Genomic DNA, 20,693 nt, shown 5'->3' on the forward strand with positions numbered 1-20,693 from the left:
TACAGGCACGTGCCACTGCGCCCAGCTAATTTTTTTGTATTTTCGGTGGAGAGTGGTTTCACCATGTTGGCCGGGCTGGTCTTGAACTTCTGACCTCAGGTGATTCACCCACCTCGGCCTCCCAAAGTGCTAGGATTACAGGCATAAGCCACCATGCCCGGCCAGGATCTTTTTAAATTCTTGCCAAAACAAGAGTTTATATCCCACTCATACCGTATGCCTCACACTGATTAGTGGGGTGGTTGTAGGAGGAAAAGAAAAACAACATTTTAGAAAACAATAGCCAGAATTTTTTCATATTTGGTAAAAACTATAAACCTATCAATCCAAGGAGTTCAACAAGCCCCAAGCAAAGACCCCAGAATAATACTGGATAGAATTATCCTAGCTAGCTGTTTCACGTACCAAAAGTTAAACTAGCTTTATAAAAGTAAAAGATAGGCTGGGCGTGGTGGCTCATGCCTATAGTCCCAACACTTCGGGAGGCCAAGGCAGATGGATCATTTGAGCCCAGGAGTCTGAGACCACCCTGGGCTACATGGTAAAACACAGTCTACCAAAAATACAAAAAATTAGCCTGGGATCGTGGTGTGTGTAACTATAGTCCCAGCTACCCAGGAGGGTGAGGTGGGAGGATCACCTGAGCCCAGGGAGGTTGAGACTGCAGTGAGCCATGATCGTACTACTGCAGTCCAGTCTGGGGGGCAAAGTGATACCCTGACTCAAAAAAAAAAAGTAAAAGATAAATTTGTTTAATAATATATGATTAAAATGTTGAAATTTTAGTAAAATAGCTATTTAGAAGGGTCTGTATTTGTCTTTAAGCATTCTGTAGTCTAAAAGGTGAAGTATTTATGGTAGTAGTGTGAAAATGTAAGTAAACTTCTTAAACTTTTCTGTGCTGACAAAAAAAATCAGATAAGTGAATATGAAGTTATTAAAAAGATAGAAAAGTAGATTTTAAAAATTCTTACTATTTGTTTCAAATCTGCTTCCTTTATGCTAGATAAATTAGATGCTTTATGATTTCTTCATGTTATGAGTATCTCCCAAAATCAGAATCAATTTGGACTATATACACACACACAACCATTTTCTAGAAACAAAGAACTTAATTGAGCGTGTGTATATGTGTGTGTGTTTGTGTGTTGTGGGATGGATGAACTTTAGAAGAAAAGAGAAACATGCTTTATTTTGTTAGCATAGGGCTGAACAAGTAGATTGGTAGGACATAGCTCTCTTAGAAAGAGTATAGAACACTTATTATTAATTTATGAGCACTTCTAAAGATTTCGGAGTAATAAAAAGTCTGGTACTTTTTCTTTCTTTTTTTTAAGACAGAGTCTTGCTCTGTCACCCAGGCTGGAGTGCATGGCACAAACTCAGCTCACTGCAACCTCTCCCTCAGCCTCCTGAGTAGCTGGGATTACAGGCACCCACCGCCATGCCCAGCTAATGTTTGCATTTTTAGTACCCATGGGGCTTCACCATATCGGCCAGGCTGGTTTTGAACTCCTGACCTCAGGTGATCCGCTCACCTTGGCCTCCCAAAGTGCTGGGATTACCGGTGTGAACCACCGCACCCGGCCTAATTTTTTTTAAATCATTGTGGACTTAAGTCCCATAACATTTTTCTCTATGTGTTTCTACAATTCTATTTATTACTGGGCATGGTAGTATGCATCTGAAATCCCAGATACTCAGGAGGCTAAGGGTGGCTGAGGCAAGGATCGCTTGAGCCCAGGAGTTCGAAGCTGTAATGCACTGTGTCATGCCTGTGAATAGCCACTGCACTTTAGCCTGGGCACATAATACCCTATCTCTAAAAAATAATAATAATAATAACATTTGTTGTTTCTTTTACCTTTAGAATTCTTGCCAAATTTCCCCATTTTAAATGTGTCTTCTTTCTATAAATAGACCATATTTTAAATAATCTTTGTCCATACTTGAGCAAAAATACTAGAATAAATGGAACTTATTTCACTGATGAAGTTTATTACGTAGTTTGGCTAATTAAAAATAGAATTTTTATACTGTTTTATTGTTGATTAAGAATTACTTTATTTATAATCAAGATTAGACCAGAATGATAAAGAAGACATTTGAAAAGTTTTTAAAGTTACTGTCTAACATATGAGCTTCTATCATGGGCCAGTTGCTATTCTAATTCCTTTGCTTGTGTTATCTCATTTAATTTTATGAGATAGTTATCAGCCTTATGAAGGTAGGTACTATTATTAGTCCCATTTCATAGAGGAGGCAAAAGACAAAGCAAGGGTCACACAGTTAGTGAAAAAGGGGAAATAAGATTCTACTCCAGTCTGATTTCTGAGCCCATACTCTATCCGTTATTGTAATGTTATTTTAAAATACAAAACTGTTTATTGTATGTGGTTCTTTACAAATATGTTCACCAAAGACAGACATAATTTCACATGTAGCACCCAGTAAATTGAGGAAATTTGTCATTAAAATTTGAATAATTTTTTTATCTTGTTCACTTTTTGTAGCAGTGTTTTATTCTTCCCTTATGAATGCGAAGTTTTATTACCTTTTATAAAATAATTATTCTTCAATTCAAATACTTTATGTATCCATCACTTTATTTACCTACTGATTTATTTAGATTAGTGGATTCCTTTGGATAAAACTATATTATGTATGAAAGTAACTAAATATAATCATAATAGGAAATCTCATTTTACCTTGTTTAGTTTTCCTTTTCTATTCGACTTTTATGAGCAAAATTACATATATATAAATAATATATATTCATAATATGTATTTATATTATGTATATATTATAAATATAAATAAGTTTTTTAGTGACGTATATAGCACACATGCATAAAAGTATACAAACCATAGTTGTATAGTTCAGTCACAAAGTAAATAAATACCCATGTCTTCTGCTTTTAACAAATGCACACATTTCTGTGGTTTTATTCCTAGAATTGGAGCTGGGTCACAGGGAATACATATGCTCACTTTTATTTGATTATGCTTTCCAAATTGGTTGTAACAAATTATACCCCCATACTCTTTAGTGTATGAAATTTCCTATTACTGCATGACTTTACCACCCCTTGGCATCATCAGTCTTTATAGTTTAGCCATTCTTATGTATAGTGATATCTCCATAAGATTTTCATTTTCATTTTCTGTATGACTAATAATGACTCCCTTTTCGTGTTTAACTATTTGAATATGATCGTATAAAGTGCCTTTCCAAACAGTCTCTTGCCTGTTTGTCGTTTGGTTGATCTTTTTCTTGGTGATTTGTAGGAGTCATTTATATACTTTGGATGAAGACTTTTTTTGATACATTATTTTTTCTTTAAAATTTTACATAGGTGGAATGAATGGCTGAATTATGATATATACATTCCTGACCTTCCTCGTGCTGCTCGACTTTGCCTTTCCATTTGCTCTGTTAAAGGCCGAAAGGGTGCTAAAGAGGTAAAGTATTTCAAAAGGAACAATTATGTTTACCTTTATCTTTTTTTATTTATTTATTTTTTTAGGTAAAGATAGATGTTTATTTGACAAATAAAACATGTATAAATAAAGTAAATCTTTTTTTTTCTTTTTTTTATTATACTTTAGTTTCTAGGGTACATGTGTACAACGTGCAGGTTTGTTACATATGTATACATGTGCCATGTTGGTGTGCTGCACCCATTAACTTGTCATTTACATTAGGTATATCTCCTAATGCTATCCCTCCCCGCTCCCCTCAACCACGACAGGTCCCAGTGTGTGATGTTCCCCTTCCCATGAATTATGTTTACCTTTAAAAACTCCTGATTATACCACTGATTGAATTTTTTGACAAAATGGATGTTATTTTTTATTTAAGAAAATATTAATAAATCAAACCTATTTTTAAATTTTTAACAAATATAGAAGAATACCTTGGGAGAGCTTCAGGAATTTATTTATGATGAATATGTTTTGAGTTCTTATTGATACCATTTTTAAAAATGCAAAGTGACTATATAACAGGCATTGTATGCAAATATCTCATGCTTGCTTTGGTTCATATTTTCTGTTTATAATTAAAATACATGTAATTTCAAATGGGGAAAAAGGAAAGAACGGGCTTAAGCTTTGAAAAATCAACTTTTTTTTTTAGATATTATATTCCCATTATTATAGAGATGATTGCTGAATTTTCCTTTCTGGCGAAGAAAAGTGTTTTGAAATGTGTTTTATAATTTAGACTAGTGAGTATTTTTCTTTGTTTTTTAAGGAACACTGTCCATTGGCATGGGGAAATATAAACTTGTTTGATTACACAGACACTCTAGTATCTGGAAAAATGGCTTTGAATCTTTGGCCAGTACCTCATGGATTAGAAGATTTGCTGAACCCTATTGGTGTTACTGGATCAAATCCAAATAAAGTAAGGATTTTATTGTCATAAATTAGATGACAGTCTAATTTATATTGACTATAGTGGCAGTCAAGCCTTCTCTCTTATGTATATATAATAGCTTTTCTTCCATCTCTTAGGAAACTCCATGCTTAGAGTTGGAGTTTGACTGGTTCAGCAGTGTGGTAAAGTTCCCAGATATGTCAGTGATTGAAGAGCATGCCAATTGGTCTGTGTCCCGAGAAGCAGGATTTAGCTATTCCCACGCAGGACTGGTAAGGCAAATCACTGAGTTTATTAAGTGTCAGTCATAATCTGTGGATTTAGGTACATACTTTCTTTATGGAAAAGGATCCATGTATTTTACTGGCATAGATACTGTGAGCTCTAGGACCAATACTGCAATATAATTAAGTTCTCTGTATGCTAATATTTTACTGCAACTCTGCTTTTTTAAAGCCTTCATTCATTTAACGAACATTTATTGAGTGCCAACTCTGTGTAAAGCACTGGGAAAGGCACTAGGTAATAAAGTCATGAACTAAACAGACTTTCACTGAGTATGCACTCTAATGGTGAAAATAGATATTAAGCAGATAAAAGCAGAAATATAAGATTACGGTTGACCCTTGAACAACGTGGATTTGAACTACACTGATCTACTTATATGTGGATTTTTTTCAATAAATACATTGGAAAATTTTTTGGAGATTTGTGACAATTTGAAAATACTTGGAGACAAACTACATAGCCTAGAAGTATTAAAAAAAAAACTGAAGTTAGGTATGTCATGAATCCATAAAATATATGTAGATACAAGTCTATTTTATCATTTACGACCATAAAATATACACAAATCTATTATAAAAAGTTAAAATTTATCAAAACATACACACACAAACACAGACCATACATGGTACTACTCATAGTCAAGAGAAATGCAGAATACATAAAGATGCAATATTAAATTGTATCTGCATAAAATTAACTGTAGTACATACTGTACTACTGTAATAATTTCATAGCCACCTCCTGTTTCTATTGTAGTAAGCTCAAGCGTTGCAGATATACACTTAAAATGCTATGTAGGCTGGGCGCAGTGGCTCACGCCTATAATCCCACCACTTTGGGAGACCGAGGCAGGTGAATCACCTGAGGTCAGGAGTTCGAGATCAGCCTGGCCAACATGGTGAAATCCCGTCTCTACTAAAAATACAAAAAGCCAGGTGTGGTGGCATGTGTCTGGAATCCCAGCTACTTGGGAGGCTAAGTTAGGAGAATCGCTTGAACCCGGGAGGCAGAGGTTGCATTGAGCCGAGATCACGCCATTGCATTCCAGCCTGGGCGACAGAGCAAGACTCTGTCTGAAAAAACAAAACAAAACAAACAAACAGAAATGCTGTGTAATGCTGATCATCTCTACATGAGCACTTCATCACTTCAGTAAATTGTTTATTGCAGTAAAAAGTGATCTCTCTCAGTTCTTGCATATTTTTCGTCATGGTTAGTGCAATACTGTGAACACTGAATAACACTGTGAAGCCTGTGAGGAGAGCCTCTAGTGATGCTGGAGGTGCTCTCAAGAAGCAGAGAAAAGTCATGAGATTACAGGCAAAAAGTTGAATTGCTTGATGTGTACCATATATTGAGGTCTGCAGTTGCAGTTGGCCTTATTTCAGACAGACAACTCATCTTGTAAACAGACAACATACACTTTTGTTTGTTTGTTTTTGTTTTTTTGAGATGGAGTTTTGCTCTTATTGCTCAGGCTAGAGTGCAGTGGAGCGATCTTGGCTCACTGCAACCTCCGCCTCCAGGGTTCAAGCAATTCTCCTGCCTCAGCCTCCTGAGTAGCTGGGATTATAGGCATGCGCCACCATGCCCAGCTAATTTTTGTATTTTTAGTAGGGATGGGGTGTCTCCATGCTGGTCAGGCTGGTCTCGAACTCCTAACCTCAGGTGATCCACCCACCTCAGCCTCCCAAAGTGCTGGGATTACAGGCGTGAGCCACCGCACCCAGCCAAACTTTTTTTTTTTAGTAAGAGGTTGGGTAAGTGGCTCATGCCTGTAATCCTAGCATTTTTGGAGGCCGAGGCAGGTGGATCACGAGGTCAGGAGTTCGAGACCAGCCTGGCCAATATGGTGAAACCCCATCTCTACTAAAAATACAAAAATTAGCTAGGCGTTGTGGCATATGCCTGTTACCTACTTGGGAGGCTGAGGCAGGAGAATCGCTTGAACCCGGGAGGCAAATGTTGCAGTGAACCGAGATTGCGCCACTGCATTCCAGCCTGGGCAACAGAGTGAGACTCCATCTCAAAAAACAAAAAACAGGAGAGAGAGATGGGGTCTCACTATGTTGCCTGGGCTGGTCTCGAACTCCTGAGCTCAAGTGATCCTCTCTCCGCTACCTCCCAAAGTGCTAGGATTACAGGTGTGGGCCATTATGCCCGGCCAAAAGACAGCATCAATGTACAGTATCAGTAAACACAGTATAGTACTATAAATGAATTTTCTCTTCCTTATGATTTTCTTAATGACGTTTTCTTTTCACTTTCTATTCCAAGAATATAGTGTATAGTACATATGTACCAAATAAGTGTTAATCAACTGTTTATGTTTCTGTTAAGACTTCCAGTCTACAGTAGGCATTTGTAGTTAAGTTTTTGGGGAGTCAAAATTTATACATGGATTTTCAATTGTACAGGAGATCAGTGCCCCTATCCCCTATATTGTCCAAGGGTCAGCTGTATAAATCATGTTAAGTGCCAGGAAGGAAAAACAATAGTGAGCTAAGAATAACTAACTGAGGATTTGTGGGGAAAAGCAAATATATATATATATATTTCAGGAAAGACCTCTCTGAGATAGTCACCTTGAAGTTGAGACTGAAGTACAGCTATACCTCTGAGGTATTGTGAGTTTGATTCTAGACCACTGTACTAAAGCAAAAATCACAAAAGAGTCACAAATGTTTTGGTTTCCCAGTGCATATAAAAGTTCTGTTCACATTATACTGTCATCTGTAAAGTGTGTGATAGCTTTATGTCTAACACAACAATGTACATACTTTAAAAATACTGCTAAAAAATGCTGATGATCATCCAAGCCTTCAGCAAGTTGTAATCTTTTTGCTGGTGGAGGGTCTTGCCTCAGTGTTGATGACTGCTGACTCATCAAGCTGGTGGTTGCTGAAGTAACATTAGACTGGCTACAGCAATTTCTTTAAGACGACAATGAAGTTTGCCACATTGATTGACCCTTCCTTTCATGAAAGATTTCTCTGCAGCATGTGATGCTATTTGATAGCATTTTACCCACAATAGAACTTCTTTCAGATTTGGAGTCAGTCCTCTCAAAACCTGCCATTGCAGTTAACCAGCTGTATTAGCTCCTAACAAGAGAGTCAGCCCGAAGCTTTGAAGCCAGGCATTAACTTCTGTTCTCTAGCTGTGAAAGTCCTAAATGGCATCTTCTTCCATTATAAGACTCTTTTGTTTACATTGAAAATCTATTGCTTAGTGTAGCCACCTTCATCAGTTATCTTGGCTAGATCTTCTGGAGAACTTGCAGCAGCTTCTCCATCAGCACTTGCTGCTTCACAGCTTCTTTTTTAAACCTCTTAAACCAACCTCTGCTAGCTTCAAACTTCTCCTCTGCAGCGTCTTTGTCTCTCTCAATATTCATAGAATTGAAAAGAGTTAACGGCCTTGCTCTGGATTAGGCTTTGACTTAAGGAAAAGTTGTGGCTGGTTTGATCTTCTATCTAGACCACTAAAACTTTCTCTATTTCAGCATTAAGGCTGTTTTGTTTTCTTATACTTCATTCACTGAAGTAATACTTTTAGTTTCCTTCAGGAACTTTTCCTTTGCATTCACAACTTGGCTGTTTGGCACCAGAGGCCTAGCCTTTGGCCTGTATGGCTTTTGACATGCATTTCTCACAAAGCTTTATCATTTCTAGCTTTTGATGTGAATGAAGCAAGAGACACGGCACTCTTCCTTTCACTTGAATACTTAGAGGCCATTGTAGGGTTATTAATTGGCCAAATTTCAATATTGTTGTGTCTCAGGGAATAGAGAGTCCTGAGAGGAGGGGGAAAGATGAGCAAGGGTTGGTTGGTGAAGAAGTCGGAACATACAACACTTAATCGAATAAGTTCACCATCTTAATTGGCTCATAGTGCCCCCCAGTAGCATCAATGATCTTTGATCACAGATCATCATAATGTATAATAATAATGAAAAGTTTAAAATATTATAAGAATTACCAAAATGTGACACAGAGATAAAAAATGAATACATGCATTTGGAAAAACAGTGCCAGGAGACTTGCTTTATGTAGGGATACCACCACAAACCTTCAGTTTGTTGGAAATGCAATATCTGTGAGGTATAGTAAAGCAAAGCACAATAATACAGGGTACGCCTGCATAAATACATTGTTAGTTAAGCTTGGAAGCAGAGAAAACAGCAGGTCTTCACCACGTTATCCCAGGTTCCCCAGGAAAGAGTGTATATAAGGTGGAATTTAAATATTGATCTGGTTGTCTAATCTTGGCCATAGCTTTGGAACCACAGTATAACTAGGTTCAGGAACCATTAACTCTCCCTGATTTCTCAAGGGCAAAGGTGTCAATGCCAAGAGAAGATGTTTGTGTTCATTGGTGTTTCCAAATGTATTACTTTTTCTTTGGCCTTGTTGGCTATAGATAAACCAGCCAATTAATTTTGGGCCAAGAAGTCCAAAACACATGTATCCCATTAACAGTAACAGCAGCACCAAGACCTGGTATATTGCACTTAGGAATCCTGATTTATTGATTCATAGCTGTGTTCTCAGTAAGGCGTTTACCACTACTTTTGGGAAAATGAATTATCTTTTCTGCATATATAATTTAAAATATATGACTTTATTTTTTGAACAATTCTAACTCTTTGTAAGGATTGATATTTGATGACTATTCTTTCTTAAAAGAACTTTTATTTCAAAGAAAAGAAATCTGCTTATTTTATAGTAGAATAAAACTTCTATTTTTCAGTTACAATTTGTATCTATTGGAAACTTGTGAATCTAAGATACGACATGGGATCTTAGTTTTTCTGTATCTTAAATATTTTACTATTTCATCATTCTAGAAATTATTTTATCCATATTCATTGTTTCCAACTATGCTAAAAAAAGACTAAAATAATATGAAAATATAAAAGAAGGATAGAATAGCCTAGAAGGATGATAAAATAGTGAAGTAAATCATCACGTTACATCATCCTTCAGTTTTCTTATTGCATTGCCCAGTGTCTTGCATCATCTTTCCAGAAGCATAGAAGAAATCTGCAGACACTGTCTTTGTAATTTTTTTGTTTAGTTGGTTGGTTTCTTTTAGGCTTTCATTGGACACTTGAGAATCAGAATTTTTCACTTTTCACCCAGAATGATGACAGATGAAAACTGATCGAGGAAGATATTTCACAAGCATTAGAGAAATCGTAATATGAATGCAGATAGATAGTAGCAGCCTAGAGCAGTTTCCCAACCTCAGCACTATTGACATTTTGCACCAAATAATTCTTTGTTGTAGGAGCCGTTCTGTGTGTGCAATCCAGGATGTAGCATCCCTGTCCTCTACCCTACTGCAGGCCAGTAGTGCCATCCTGCTAAGTTATGGCCATCAAAAATGTCTCCAGACATTAGCCAAGGTTCCTGGGAGGTCAGGAGGACATAAAATCACCCTAGTTGATAACCACTACTCTAAATGCTAATCATGCTGAAGTTTATTATATAAATGAAATGTCAGATGACAGTACCTAAACTGTCTCTTAGTTATCTTAAGTCTTCTCAAACTCAAGATAATGATGAGTAAAGAATATATTTCTAACAACAAAAAGGAAATTTGGTAGTATTTCTAAAGACAAAAAGGAAATTTGTATTCACATTCAGTTAGTCATTCCACCAGAATGACTTCATCACACAGTATTTTGTGACAAGAACCTGAACAGCCTCATGTTTTACAATATTCTTTTCATCTTTTCCTATATGCACCAAAAATTTTTTTTAATTTTCTTGAACCTCTAAATCTACTTTAACAATTTACCTGATACACTGTTTAAATGGACAAATGCTGAAAGTAGCTGTGTCTACAAATGTGACTAGAAGGAAAAAGATGATGTAGAAATAAAATAACTCCTTGAGCGACTCATTCTGATTGGTATTTATAGAGTAGTAATGTTTTGCAGTTACAGAGGAAAAAAGATGGCCCTTCCTTCAACAGTTATGAGCCGTCAAGAGTTTTCAAAAATATTGCATTTTGACAATGTAGTTTCTAGTTTGACAATGATATATTTATCTTCAAAACCAGAAAAATGTAGATAAGAATTTGGTTTTATAATATTTAAATTCTTATTAAAATGTCTAATGAAATTGTTTTCCCCATCACTTTATTCTTTAAGTTATTTTACATTTAAAATGTAAACAAATAAAAATAAGTAAATAAACAGTAGCAACTTCTTTTCCTGGTAAATCGAGGATTGAGTATGTATTCTCTCTTTTCTGGACTATTGCAATAACCTCCTAACTGGTCTCCCTCCTTTCACAGAGAAGCCATAATAATCTTTATGAAGTACAAATCAAATCAAGGTATTCATTCTTTAAATAGCTATCAATAAAAATAAAATCCCAACTTTATACACTGGCCTGCAAATTTTATGTGGTCTGAATTCAGCTTACATTTCTTCTCTCCCTTGTCTATTGCCCATCAGGCTCACTGGCTTTCTTCCTTCACACCAAACTAGTTATTTCTGGGGTGGGAGGAAGGCTTTCAGTGTTTTCTCCATCTGCAATAGTCTTTCCCTAAGTAGTGTGGATAAAGGTTCCTTCTTGTTACTTGAATCACAAATACTGTGTTCTCAATCATTCTCTGTTACATCATCCAGAGTACCTTATATCAATTTTCCAATATTTTTATTTATTTGATTTCCCACTATAACTGAGGCTCTGTAAGTGCAGAGTCTTTTACTATTTTGTAATCCCAACAGCAAGAACAAAACAAGGTACATAGTACATATTTAATAAATACTTGAACAAATATGTGCCAGTAATATTTCTTCATCCTGCTGAATAAGTTAACAGCATATAAACACATACAAACCAGGTGGCATGGGTGTCTGCTTTCATTTTTAGCTACTTAGAAATATATGTAACCCATCCTAAGGGGTTTATATTTGTTTTGCATAATACATTAATATGTACTCATTGTTCATTACACAGTTAATATATCTATATTTGCAGGGAATATACATTGCTTGGAATTATACAAAAAAAATTATTTTTAATTTTCTAATATTCAGGATACAGTGTTTTAATGGGGGTGTTTTTCATTCTTTTTTTCTTACTGATTTCTACTTTTTAAATTTGAAAGCCTTGCAGTGATCATAAGGATTTGTTTAGGCAAAGGACATGAAAGAGTTTACATTTTTATTATTTTAGTGTTTCTTAGTCTCTTATATCAAAAACATTCACAGATAAGTTAACAAGATCCTCGTCAGGAGGAAAAGTAAATTGTTCACTACCATCCTCTAGTATCCTAATCTGGTCTTGTTGTTGGCTAACTTCAGCAGTTACTATTCTGTGATTGGTGTAATATTAACCAAATAAATTACTGGATTTGTTCCACAAATATTATATCTTGGATTGGCTCTTTCCTGTCTCTGAAAATAAAGTCTTGCAATGAGAATAAATTATTTTACAACAGTTAATTAGCGATGTAAAGTTTATTGAAAATTTATTTGCTTTTTTTGTAAATCATCCGTGAATCCAGAGGGGGAAAATATGACAAAAAAAAACTACATAAGATATAATTTTATTTTACAGAGTAACAGGCTAGCTAGAGACAATGAATTAAGGGAAAATGACAAAGAACAGCTCAAAGCAATTTCTACACGAGATCCTCTCTCTGAAATCACTGAGCAGGAGAAAGATTTTCTGTGGAGCCACAGGTAAGTGCTGAAATGGAGATTCTCTGTTTCTTTTTCTTTATTGCAGAAAAAATAACTGACTTTGCTGATCTCGGTATATTTTTACCATACCTATTAGAATAAATAAAGTAGAATTTACATGATTTTTAAACTATAAACATTGCCTTTTTAAAAACAATGGCTGTAAATTGATACTTGTAGAAAATCATACTACATTGGTAGTTGGCACATTAAATGCTTTTTCTTACTCTGAATTCCTGATACGACTTTCTTTAGGATTGTTAAAATAGTAGTTTTAGGTCAATTTAGATATGATTTAGTTGGTCTAGATATTATAATTTTTAGGGTTTCCCTTTCATTTTTCTTTTTTCTTATGTTTCTTCAAATAGTATAATGCCTTATTTTCATTTATGAAGAAACTACCCTGCTGTTGGTGATACTGGTATACTTAAATAAACCAGTTGCAGTGCATTTCTGCAGAAAGTCCATTAAGACATAAATTTTGTCCAGTAATCATAGTAGAAGTGGTGACTCTATGATTCATTCATATTGCATAAGTAGATGAAAAATATGAACTATATGAAGAGTGGTATAACATATATTCATAATTTTTCTTAACTATTAACTAAATTTAAGTACTTTATAATCCATTTGCATTTTCCTTTTGTGTTCTTTGCCATTATAACTGTGCCTAAGTATGTATGTAAATATATTTCCAACTGTAGTGTTAAGCACTGATGTCCTTTGAATTTTAAAAAGGCTAGTAATGTAAGAAGTTTGGGACTTCTTACAGATTGCATATTGAGAAGTTAGACATGTAAACCTTTTGAATAGCATGCAAGAGTGTTTATTTTTATTTTGTTTCTCCCACACAGACACTATTGTGTAACTATCCCCGAAATTCTACCCAAATTGCTTCTGTCTGTTAAATGGAATTCTAGAGATGAAGTAGCCCAGGTAAATGTATGTTTGAGAATACTAGATAACTGTTGTACAAATTGGTATGTCACTTAAAATTGTTTTCTCTCAGAAAGTCTGCATAAATAAAAGAAATGAAATAGACTAATAATAGTAATATAGTGTAGAAAAAATACCCTTAACATTATTTCCACAGATAAAACTAATTAGAACTGTAAATTCTAAGGAGGTTATTTATCTAAACTAATTTTAAAATCAGAAGTTAAGGCAGTGTTTTAGATGGCTCATTCACAACTGTCTTTCCCCTTTAAATATGATTTATTGTCTTTCTCATATACAGATGTATTGCTTGGTAAAAGACTGGCCTCCAATCAAACCTGAACAGGCTATGGAACTTCTGGACTGTAATTACCCAGATCCTATGGTTCGAGGTTTTGCTGTTCGGTGCTTGGAAAAATATTTAACAGATGACAAACTTTCTCAGTATTTAATTCAGCTAGTACAGGTAAAATAATGTAAAATAGTAAATAATGTTTAATTAAAATAGTAATTTATTCTAGATCCATACAACTTCCTTTTTAAAAACCTGCACTAACTAGTTTTATGCTTTAGAAAAAAAAAATTTATGACCAGTAATAGCCACTTTCTTTCTGAAAAAATTTTCTTTAGCTCAGCCATGCAGAAACTGACCCTGATTTTTTGTTATTGAAACACCTAGGTCCTAAAATATGAACAATATTTGGATAACTTGCTTGTGAGATTTTTACTGAAGAAAGCATTGACTAATCAAAGGATTGGGCACTTTTTCTTTTGGCATTTAAAGTAAGTCTAATTATTTTCCCATTAAATTCTTAAGGTACATATTACTTGCTTTCTTAATAGACTTACAAATATGTATTACTTGTATACTTTTGTTTATGTTTGGCTGGAAGAGTTTTCCATACTAAAAGTATTTTGTACCAGTGATGAGCTTCTCAACTTTTGCTCTTTGAAATTTAAAAAGTAATAAATTCAAAACTAAATTTTAGTCATGAATGAGAGCTGAAATATTTTTAAAGATTTTTGTTCTACTTAAGTAAAATTTTCTAGGTCCAGATGAGTATTGCTGTAGGTTTCACTGCGTGTGTGGATTAAAATATCCCAAAAAAAAGAAAAAAATGTTTTACCTTGAAATTCAGAAAAATAATGTCAAACTCCTATGGTTCTTATTGAAAAACAAGCTAATTAAGAATAAAAAATATTTTGTAGAATGTGATATATCTAGTACTCAAAAGTTACAGATCATAAACCATATAATTTTGCATAAATTTAGAAAGATTTATATCTAATATGATTTTTTAAGTGTTAAAATTTAAAAATGGAACCCAGAAGTTAAGTTGAAAACAAGAAGCATAGGCGTGTGTCAGAAGAATCAAATAGCATTCATTGAGCGCTTTGTTCCCTCCCTCTTCATTTGATTATTTTTGTACTCAATTTCCTTTTTTCATGTTTTTATATCTTGTACTGAGATTAGTAAATGAAAACTAGTTGAAATAAATCTAAAAACTAGATGTTTATTTAATCACATATTCAGGAACTACCTGAAACTCATACTGGTTTTGCTTCTAAATTACAGGTTTTGAATAATTTTGTTATTAGTGTGATTGCAACATTTATTGGATTTCGAAAATGAGTGTTTAAATTGTTCAGCAAATATTATTTGTATACTCAGTTAAGACTATTATATATATATTTTTAATTTTGCATGATTCTTTTAGATCTGAGATGCACAATAAAACAGTTAGCCAGAGGTTTGGCCTGCTTTTGGAGTCCTATTGTCGTGCATGTGGGATGTATTTGAAGCACCTGAATAGGCAAGTCGAGGCAATGGAAAAGCTCATTAACTTAACTGACATTCTCAAACAGGAGAAAAAGGATGAAACACAAAAGGTGTGTACTCTAGTTTGTGTTTGAGACTCTTTTCATTGCAATGGGGCAGAGTTGTTTAGAAGCTCAGTGTATATACAGATCATGGTCCTTGGAATCAAGCATATTAGGATTTGGAACCAAGTTCCACTGCCTTTCAGCTGTGTAGTGTTAGACACATTATGTAGGCTCTCAAGACTCATTTTCTTTGTCTGTAAAATGGGAATAGTACCTGCTTCGTAAGGCCATTGTGAGAATTAAATTACATGAGTTATGCAAAGAACCTTTCACAATCCTTGGAACATAGAAAGTGCCCAATAAATGTTAGATCCCTTTACTTTCCCTTCCTTTCTCTTATTCAGGTCCCTAAGTATTTACAGTGATTATTTCCTTATTCTGTCATTTATTGTCTCTCAGTAATGACCCTGAAAATGAGTGGAAAGAAGTTAGTTTTTACATTTCCAAGTTTAAAATGGATTTCGAGTCACTCAGTAAATATATCACACACTCTAGTCATCTGCAGTCTAGCTTAGTATAACTAAGAGTAGGAAATATAACGTAAACTTTTTTTTTTTTGAGACAGAGTCTGGCTCTTTTGCCCAGCCTGGAATGCAGTGGTGCAATTTCGGCTCACTGCAGCCTTGACCTCCTGGGTTCAGGCCATCCTACCACCTCAGACTCCCGAGTAGCTGGGACTATAGGAGCATGCCACCACTCCCAGCTAATTTTTTTATTTTTAGTAGAGACAGCGTTTCGCCTTGTTGCCCAGGCTGGTCTCCAACTCCTGGACTCAAGCAGTCCGCCCACCTCGGCCTCCCAAAGTGCTGGAATTACAGGCATGAGCCACTGTGTCTAGCCCAATGTAAACTTTTTTATGACCTTTTCCTACACCCTAATCTTTATTCAATCCAATCCACCACATCCTAAATTCACCACCTCTTACACTTAAAAGGAAGCTCATTCCTCACCTCTAGTGAAATGAAAACAAAAAAAAATCGTTTATTAGTGAGTCCCCAAAGGACAGAGAATGTAAGTTAGCAGTACTGAATGAATTTTTCCAACATCTTCATTACTAGTACTTGAAGGAAAAAAAAAATTTAAAAGAAAGTTACTGTATTAATGTAAATGTCATACAGTGTATGAGTTGATTTTATTGAAGTGTGATATATAAATTCAAATATAGGATGTTAGAAAATAATTGTACTCTTTCTGATACTGGAATTTGTGGGCAAGAAGGGACTAGATTGCCTTGGAAGAACAAAATTTATTGTATTTATATATTGTAACTGAGCTAAGAAGAAAGAAACTAAATTTTAGATACATTTGTAAATACAGATGTCCCTCGACTTATAATAGGGTTATATCCTGATAAACACATCATAAGTTGAAAATATCTTAAAGGCAAAAATGGGCATTTTGTAGATGTGTTGGGATGCGAAAACACAAAACACAGTATCCAAAATATGCTGGCCACACAGTACACTGTAGAGTATTGGTCAATTACCCTCATGACTGCATGGCTGACCGGGAGCTGCGGCTGGCTGCTGCTACCCAGCATCTCAAGAAAATACTGTGTTGCATATCACTAGCGTAGGAAGAGATAAAAGTTCAAAATTTGACATATAGTTTCTACTGAATGCATGTAGGAAGAGATAAAAGTTCAAAATTTGAGGTATAATTTCTACTGAATGCATGTTGCTTTCACACCATCACAAAGTTGAAAAATCGTTAAGTTGGAGACCATCTGTATAGGCATTTCCTCTAAGCTGGAGTTTTTATGTCACAAATTGGCTATGATACAGTGGATTAATTAGGAACATGAAATTCATTACTCAGATCATTATTGGCTTAAATGAGATTTTGATAGGGAGCCAAGATTGCAGTCATAGAAACAAGAGCAGTTACTTTGAGTGGCTTTGTGTTTTGTCCTAACAATGAGTGATAAAATACATGAAGCACTGTGCTATTAGAGTTGTCAGTGATAGAAATGCCTTTACATGAACAAGAGCTATCTAGTCAGTGATGACTAGATTTTCTAACCATTTATATATAACAAGAAGAAAAATAAACCTTATTATTTAAATTCCAGCATGAAAATTAATTTATTATTAATTCCTGGCTCCTAACCACTTTTTCCCCCTACTCACATTTTATATTTTCAAAAGGTGAAGGTTTCCTAAAATAAAATCCCAGCTATTGCGTGATAATTCAGCAGTCTGGGCTCTGATTTGAATTGATTAAAAAGAGATATTGTTTTGTAGCCACATACTAAAACCTGATTATAATATGAGACTCCATGTAACAAATGTTTTTATAAGTCCTTTTCCCAACAATTTCTTTTAGCCTCACTAGACCACTTTTACCTAACAATGAGAGTATGAATGCTGTGTTTTCTTAAAAGCCTAAAAGTAAGGTTATTAAGCGAATACAACATGGTCTCCTTAGTTTTTCCTCGAGAACACAGATCAGCAAATTTTCTTAAAGGGCCAGATAGTAACTGTTTTAGACTTTGCAGGCCCATGTGGTCTCTGTCTTAACTATTCAACTCTTGCTATTCTCGTAAAAGTAGCCAATATGTAATGAATGGGTATAGCTGTATTCTAATACAACTTAACTTACAAAAACTGGCAGCTGACCTGCCGGCCATAATTGACTAGCCCTGCTCTACAGCCAAAAGCATTGCCACTATCACCAAGTAGATTTCATCTTCTTACAGGAAGGGGTACACAGTGCTGCCAGTCTTGCTTCTGTCTCTTGAGTGTTGCTGCTCTGTTGTTATAGAAACCCTCTTAATTAGAAGGCAGCCAGTCTAGGATGTAGATTCAGAGACTGTACAGTACTGAGGTTCTCATGTATAAAAGAGATTAGCAGTTAGTTTTACCTTTTATTAAGTCAGTTTCTTACTGTTACTATCCTTTTTTTAAATCAGGTACAGATGAAGTTTTTAGTTGAGCAAATGAGGCGACCAGATTTCATGGATGCTCTGCAGGGCTTTCTATCTCCTCTAAACCCTGCTCATCAACTAGGAAATCTCAGGTACTTTCTTGGGGGTTTCATTGATATATTTAAATAAATACCTTTTCTGGATAAAATCTTGAGAAAAGTCAAAATGTCTATTATAATTAGAATGTTCAATAATCTATGCTTCTCGCTGTCATTCTCCTACCCTCAAAATAAGAGTAGTAAATTATCTTAAGTTCAGTACTGCCTTTATTCAGAATGAGTTTTTACTACTTAAATAATAGAATTTAAAACCTTCTATGGCCAGAATTTCTGTTATCATAGGATAAGAAATGGAAATGTAATATCTGTAAAACTAATGGTATATCTCCATATATTTGTTGGAAATTCATATGCAATTATATAACTTCTAAAACTTAGTATTTTTTTATACTCCTTAGAAATGGATTCCTAAATAAAAATTGAGAAAGTTTTAAATCTTTATAACACTTCAAAAAGCTGTATGGTATTTATATTTTAAAATAAATTTGAGGGTAAAGGAATAATAAAGCAAAGGTGCCTAATAAAGTTTTTAAATATTTTAAAGGCTTGAAGAGTGTCGAATTATGTCCTCTGCAAAAAGGCCACTGTGGTTGAATTGGGAGAACCCAGACATCATGTCAGAGTTACTGTTTCAGAACAATGAGATCATCTTTAAAAATGGGGATGGTAAGGAAGAGTATTAATGAGCTTACGATGCATGAATTTAGCTATCTTTTTATACCCAGGATATTTATGAACCATGAAAACTATTGAAAGCCATTTAAGGAATACATACATGTGATAAAATACATAATATTAATCAGATATCTTGACCTTTGAAATATGCATATATAATCAATGAAAAGAAGAGAAGTACTAGGCTTAGATCAGAAGTCCTGAAATCAGTTTTTTGTTTTTTCTTTTTCCTATTCCCTGCCTCAACCCCCCTCTCGTGGACCTGTGTAGAGAAGTATTTTTTGTTGTTGTTTTGGTTTTTTTTTTTTTTAATCAGTTTCTAATTATCATTTGCTTAGCTGTGTGAGTATCCATTCATTCCATAAATATTCTATGTGCTAGGCCCTGGGGTTTTAGCAGTGAAGAAAACAGAATCCCTGCCCTCTTGGAGCTTACAGCCTAACAGAGAAAAGAGGGACATTAAATAAATAATTATAAAAATGAAATTACAAGCATGGTACAAAGGAAAAGTGTAATCTGCTTAGGAACCATATAAAAGAAGGTACTTATTTGGAGGAAAAGGCTATCGGGGGAGTGAAGGAGGATCCATGGATGGGTTTTCAATAGGAAATGACATTTCAGCAGTGAATTCTGTTGATCCCAATATTTTAATGTAAACATATGTTCAAATTTAAGGATTCAGAAAAATAATTACTATAAATGCTTTAATTAAAAATTTTTATGAGATACATGCTCACTTATCCTACATTGTTATTCAAATATGTTTATGCAAAGACTTTAAAAGTGGATTTAAGAATCAGAATATTAAGAGCCATTTGTAGTGGTGCATGCTTGTGATCCCAGCTACTCTGGAGGATTACTTGAGCCCAGGAGTTCGAGACCAGCCTGGGCAATGTAGCAAGACCCCATCTCAAAAAATTATAAATTAATAAAGCTATGTAAAGGCTTTGAGTGGACATACACACTCATTTATACATTTTTTTAAAAGAATCAGAATATTGCTTTCCTGTAGTTTCTTTTGAAGATAAATATAGCTGTATTTGTTTTTCATTTGAAAACTATGTGATGGCGTGATCCCCAAATTTGCATCTGTGGCATTAAATGGTGATACATATTATTTGAATTTCAGATTTACGGCAAGATATGCTAACACTTCAAATTATTCGTATTATGGAAAATATCTGGCAAAATCAAGGTCTTGATCTTCGGTAGGTAACCAGTAAGGCAACCTGTATGTTGAAAGTTATCCTGAAAAAGTGAACTATTAATAATTACAGAAGCATATAGAGTCATATATCTAAAAAGAAATGTATGCAGTAGTAATTATCAATAGTTGATTACACTATAGTACTTTGACATATCCTCCTCTTACTTGACTTAGAATAGCTAAATTATATTCAGCTAAGTAAAAAGAGCTAAGAAGCTAATAAACACTCTGCAACTGCCTCTGGAGTGTGACCATTAGGAACAAGACAAAGGAGACACACAAGACCCCTGGTTTCATTCAGAAGTTAAGAGTTTAAAAGAAAGTTTCATAATAGAAATTTTCTAATTCTAAAGTTGTATAAATCCTCAAATACTGGAATCAGTTTTTCAGCAAAATTATGCAACCAGCTAATCTTAGAGTTTTTACCAGTCTGTTGGTTTCTACCCAACTTTCCACAGTATCAGTATTATCACCAAGTTTTCTGTTGTGCTTCATCTTCTCCTAGTCATTGTTGCTTCTAAAATGTTCTTCCTTATCTTACTTGTCTTTTTGCAAATCCATAGTCATTCAGGCAAAGCCCGCTCTCTCCAAAGTACTTTGGCCTATAAGTGGACATAGAGTCAAGTCTAGCT

General features: G+C 34.6%; 1 protein-coding gene across 2 annotated transcripts in view; it reads left to right on the forward strand.

Moving 5' to 3' along the window:
• Positions 1–20,693, forward strand: part of PIK3CA (phosphatidylinositol-4,5-bisphosphate 3-kinase catalytic subunit alpha) — a 91,656-nt gene that overhangs the window by 57,530 nt on the left and 13,433 nt on the right. The window contains exons 7-17 of one of the 2 annotated variants that reach the window (XM_005546432.4): positions 3,357–3,462; positions 4,256–4,408; positions 4,519–4,653; positions 12,250–12,374; positions 13,229–13,310; positions 13,612–13,776; positions 13,990–14,093; positions 15,029–15,200; positions 18,106–18,212; positions 18,724–18,845; positions 19,984–20,062. In XM_005546432.4, coding sequence (XP_005546489.1) covers positions 3,357–3,462; positions 4,256–4,408; positions 4,519–4,653; positions 12,250–12,374; positions 13,229–13,310; positions 13,612–13,776; positions 13,990–14,093; positions 15,029–15,200; positions 18,106–18,212; positions 18,724–18,845; positions 19,984–20,062 — 1,350 coding nt within the window. The remainder of the gene's footprint in view (positions 1–3,356; positions 3,463–4,255; positions 4,409–4,518; positions 4,654–12,249; positions 12,375–13,228; positions 13,311–13,611; positions 13,777–13,989; positions 14,094–15,028; positions 15,201–18,105; positions 18,213–18,723; positions 18,846–19,983; positions 20,063–20,693) is intronic. The other variant, XM_065540212.2, reaches the window with a different exon arrangement.

This window comes from Macaca fascicularis, chromosome 2 (genome assembly GCF_037993035.2).
Source record: "Macaca fascicularis isolate 582-1 chromosome 2, T2T-MFA8v1.1".
In the NCBI taxonomy this organism is placed as follows: domain Eukaryota; kingdom Metazoa; phylum Chordata; class Mammalia; order Primates; family Cercopithecidae; genus Macaca; species Macaca fascicularis.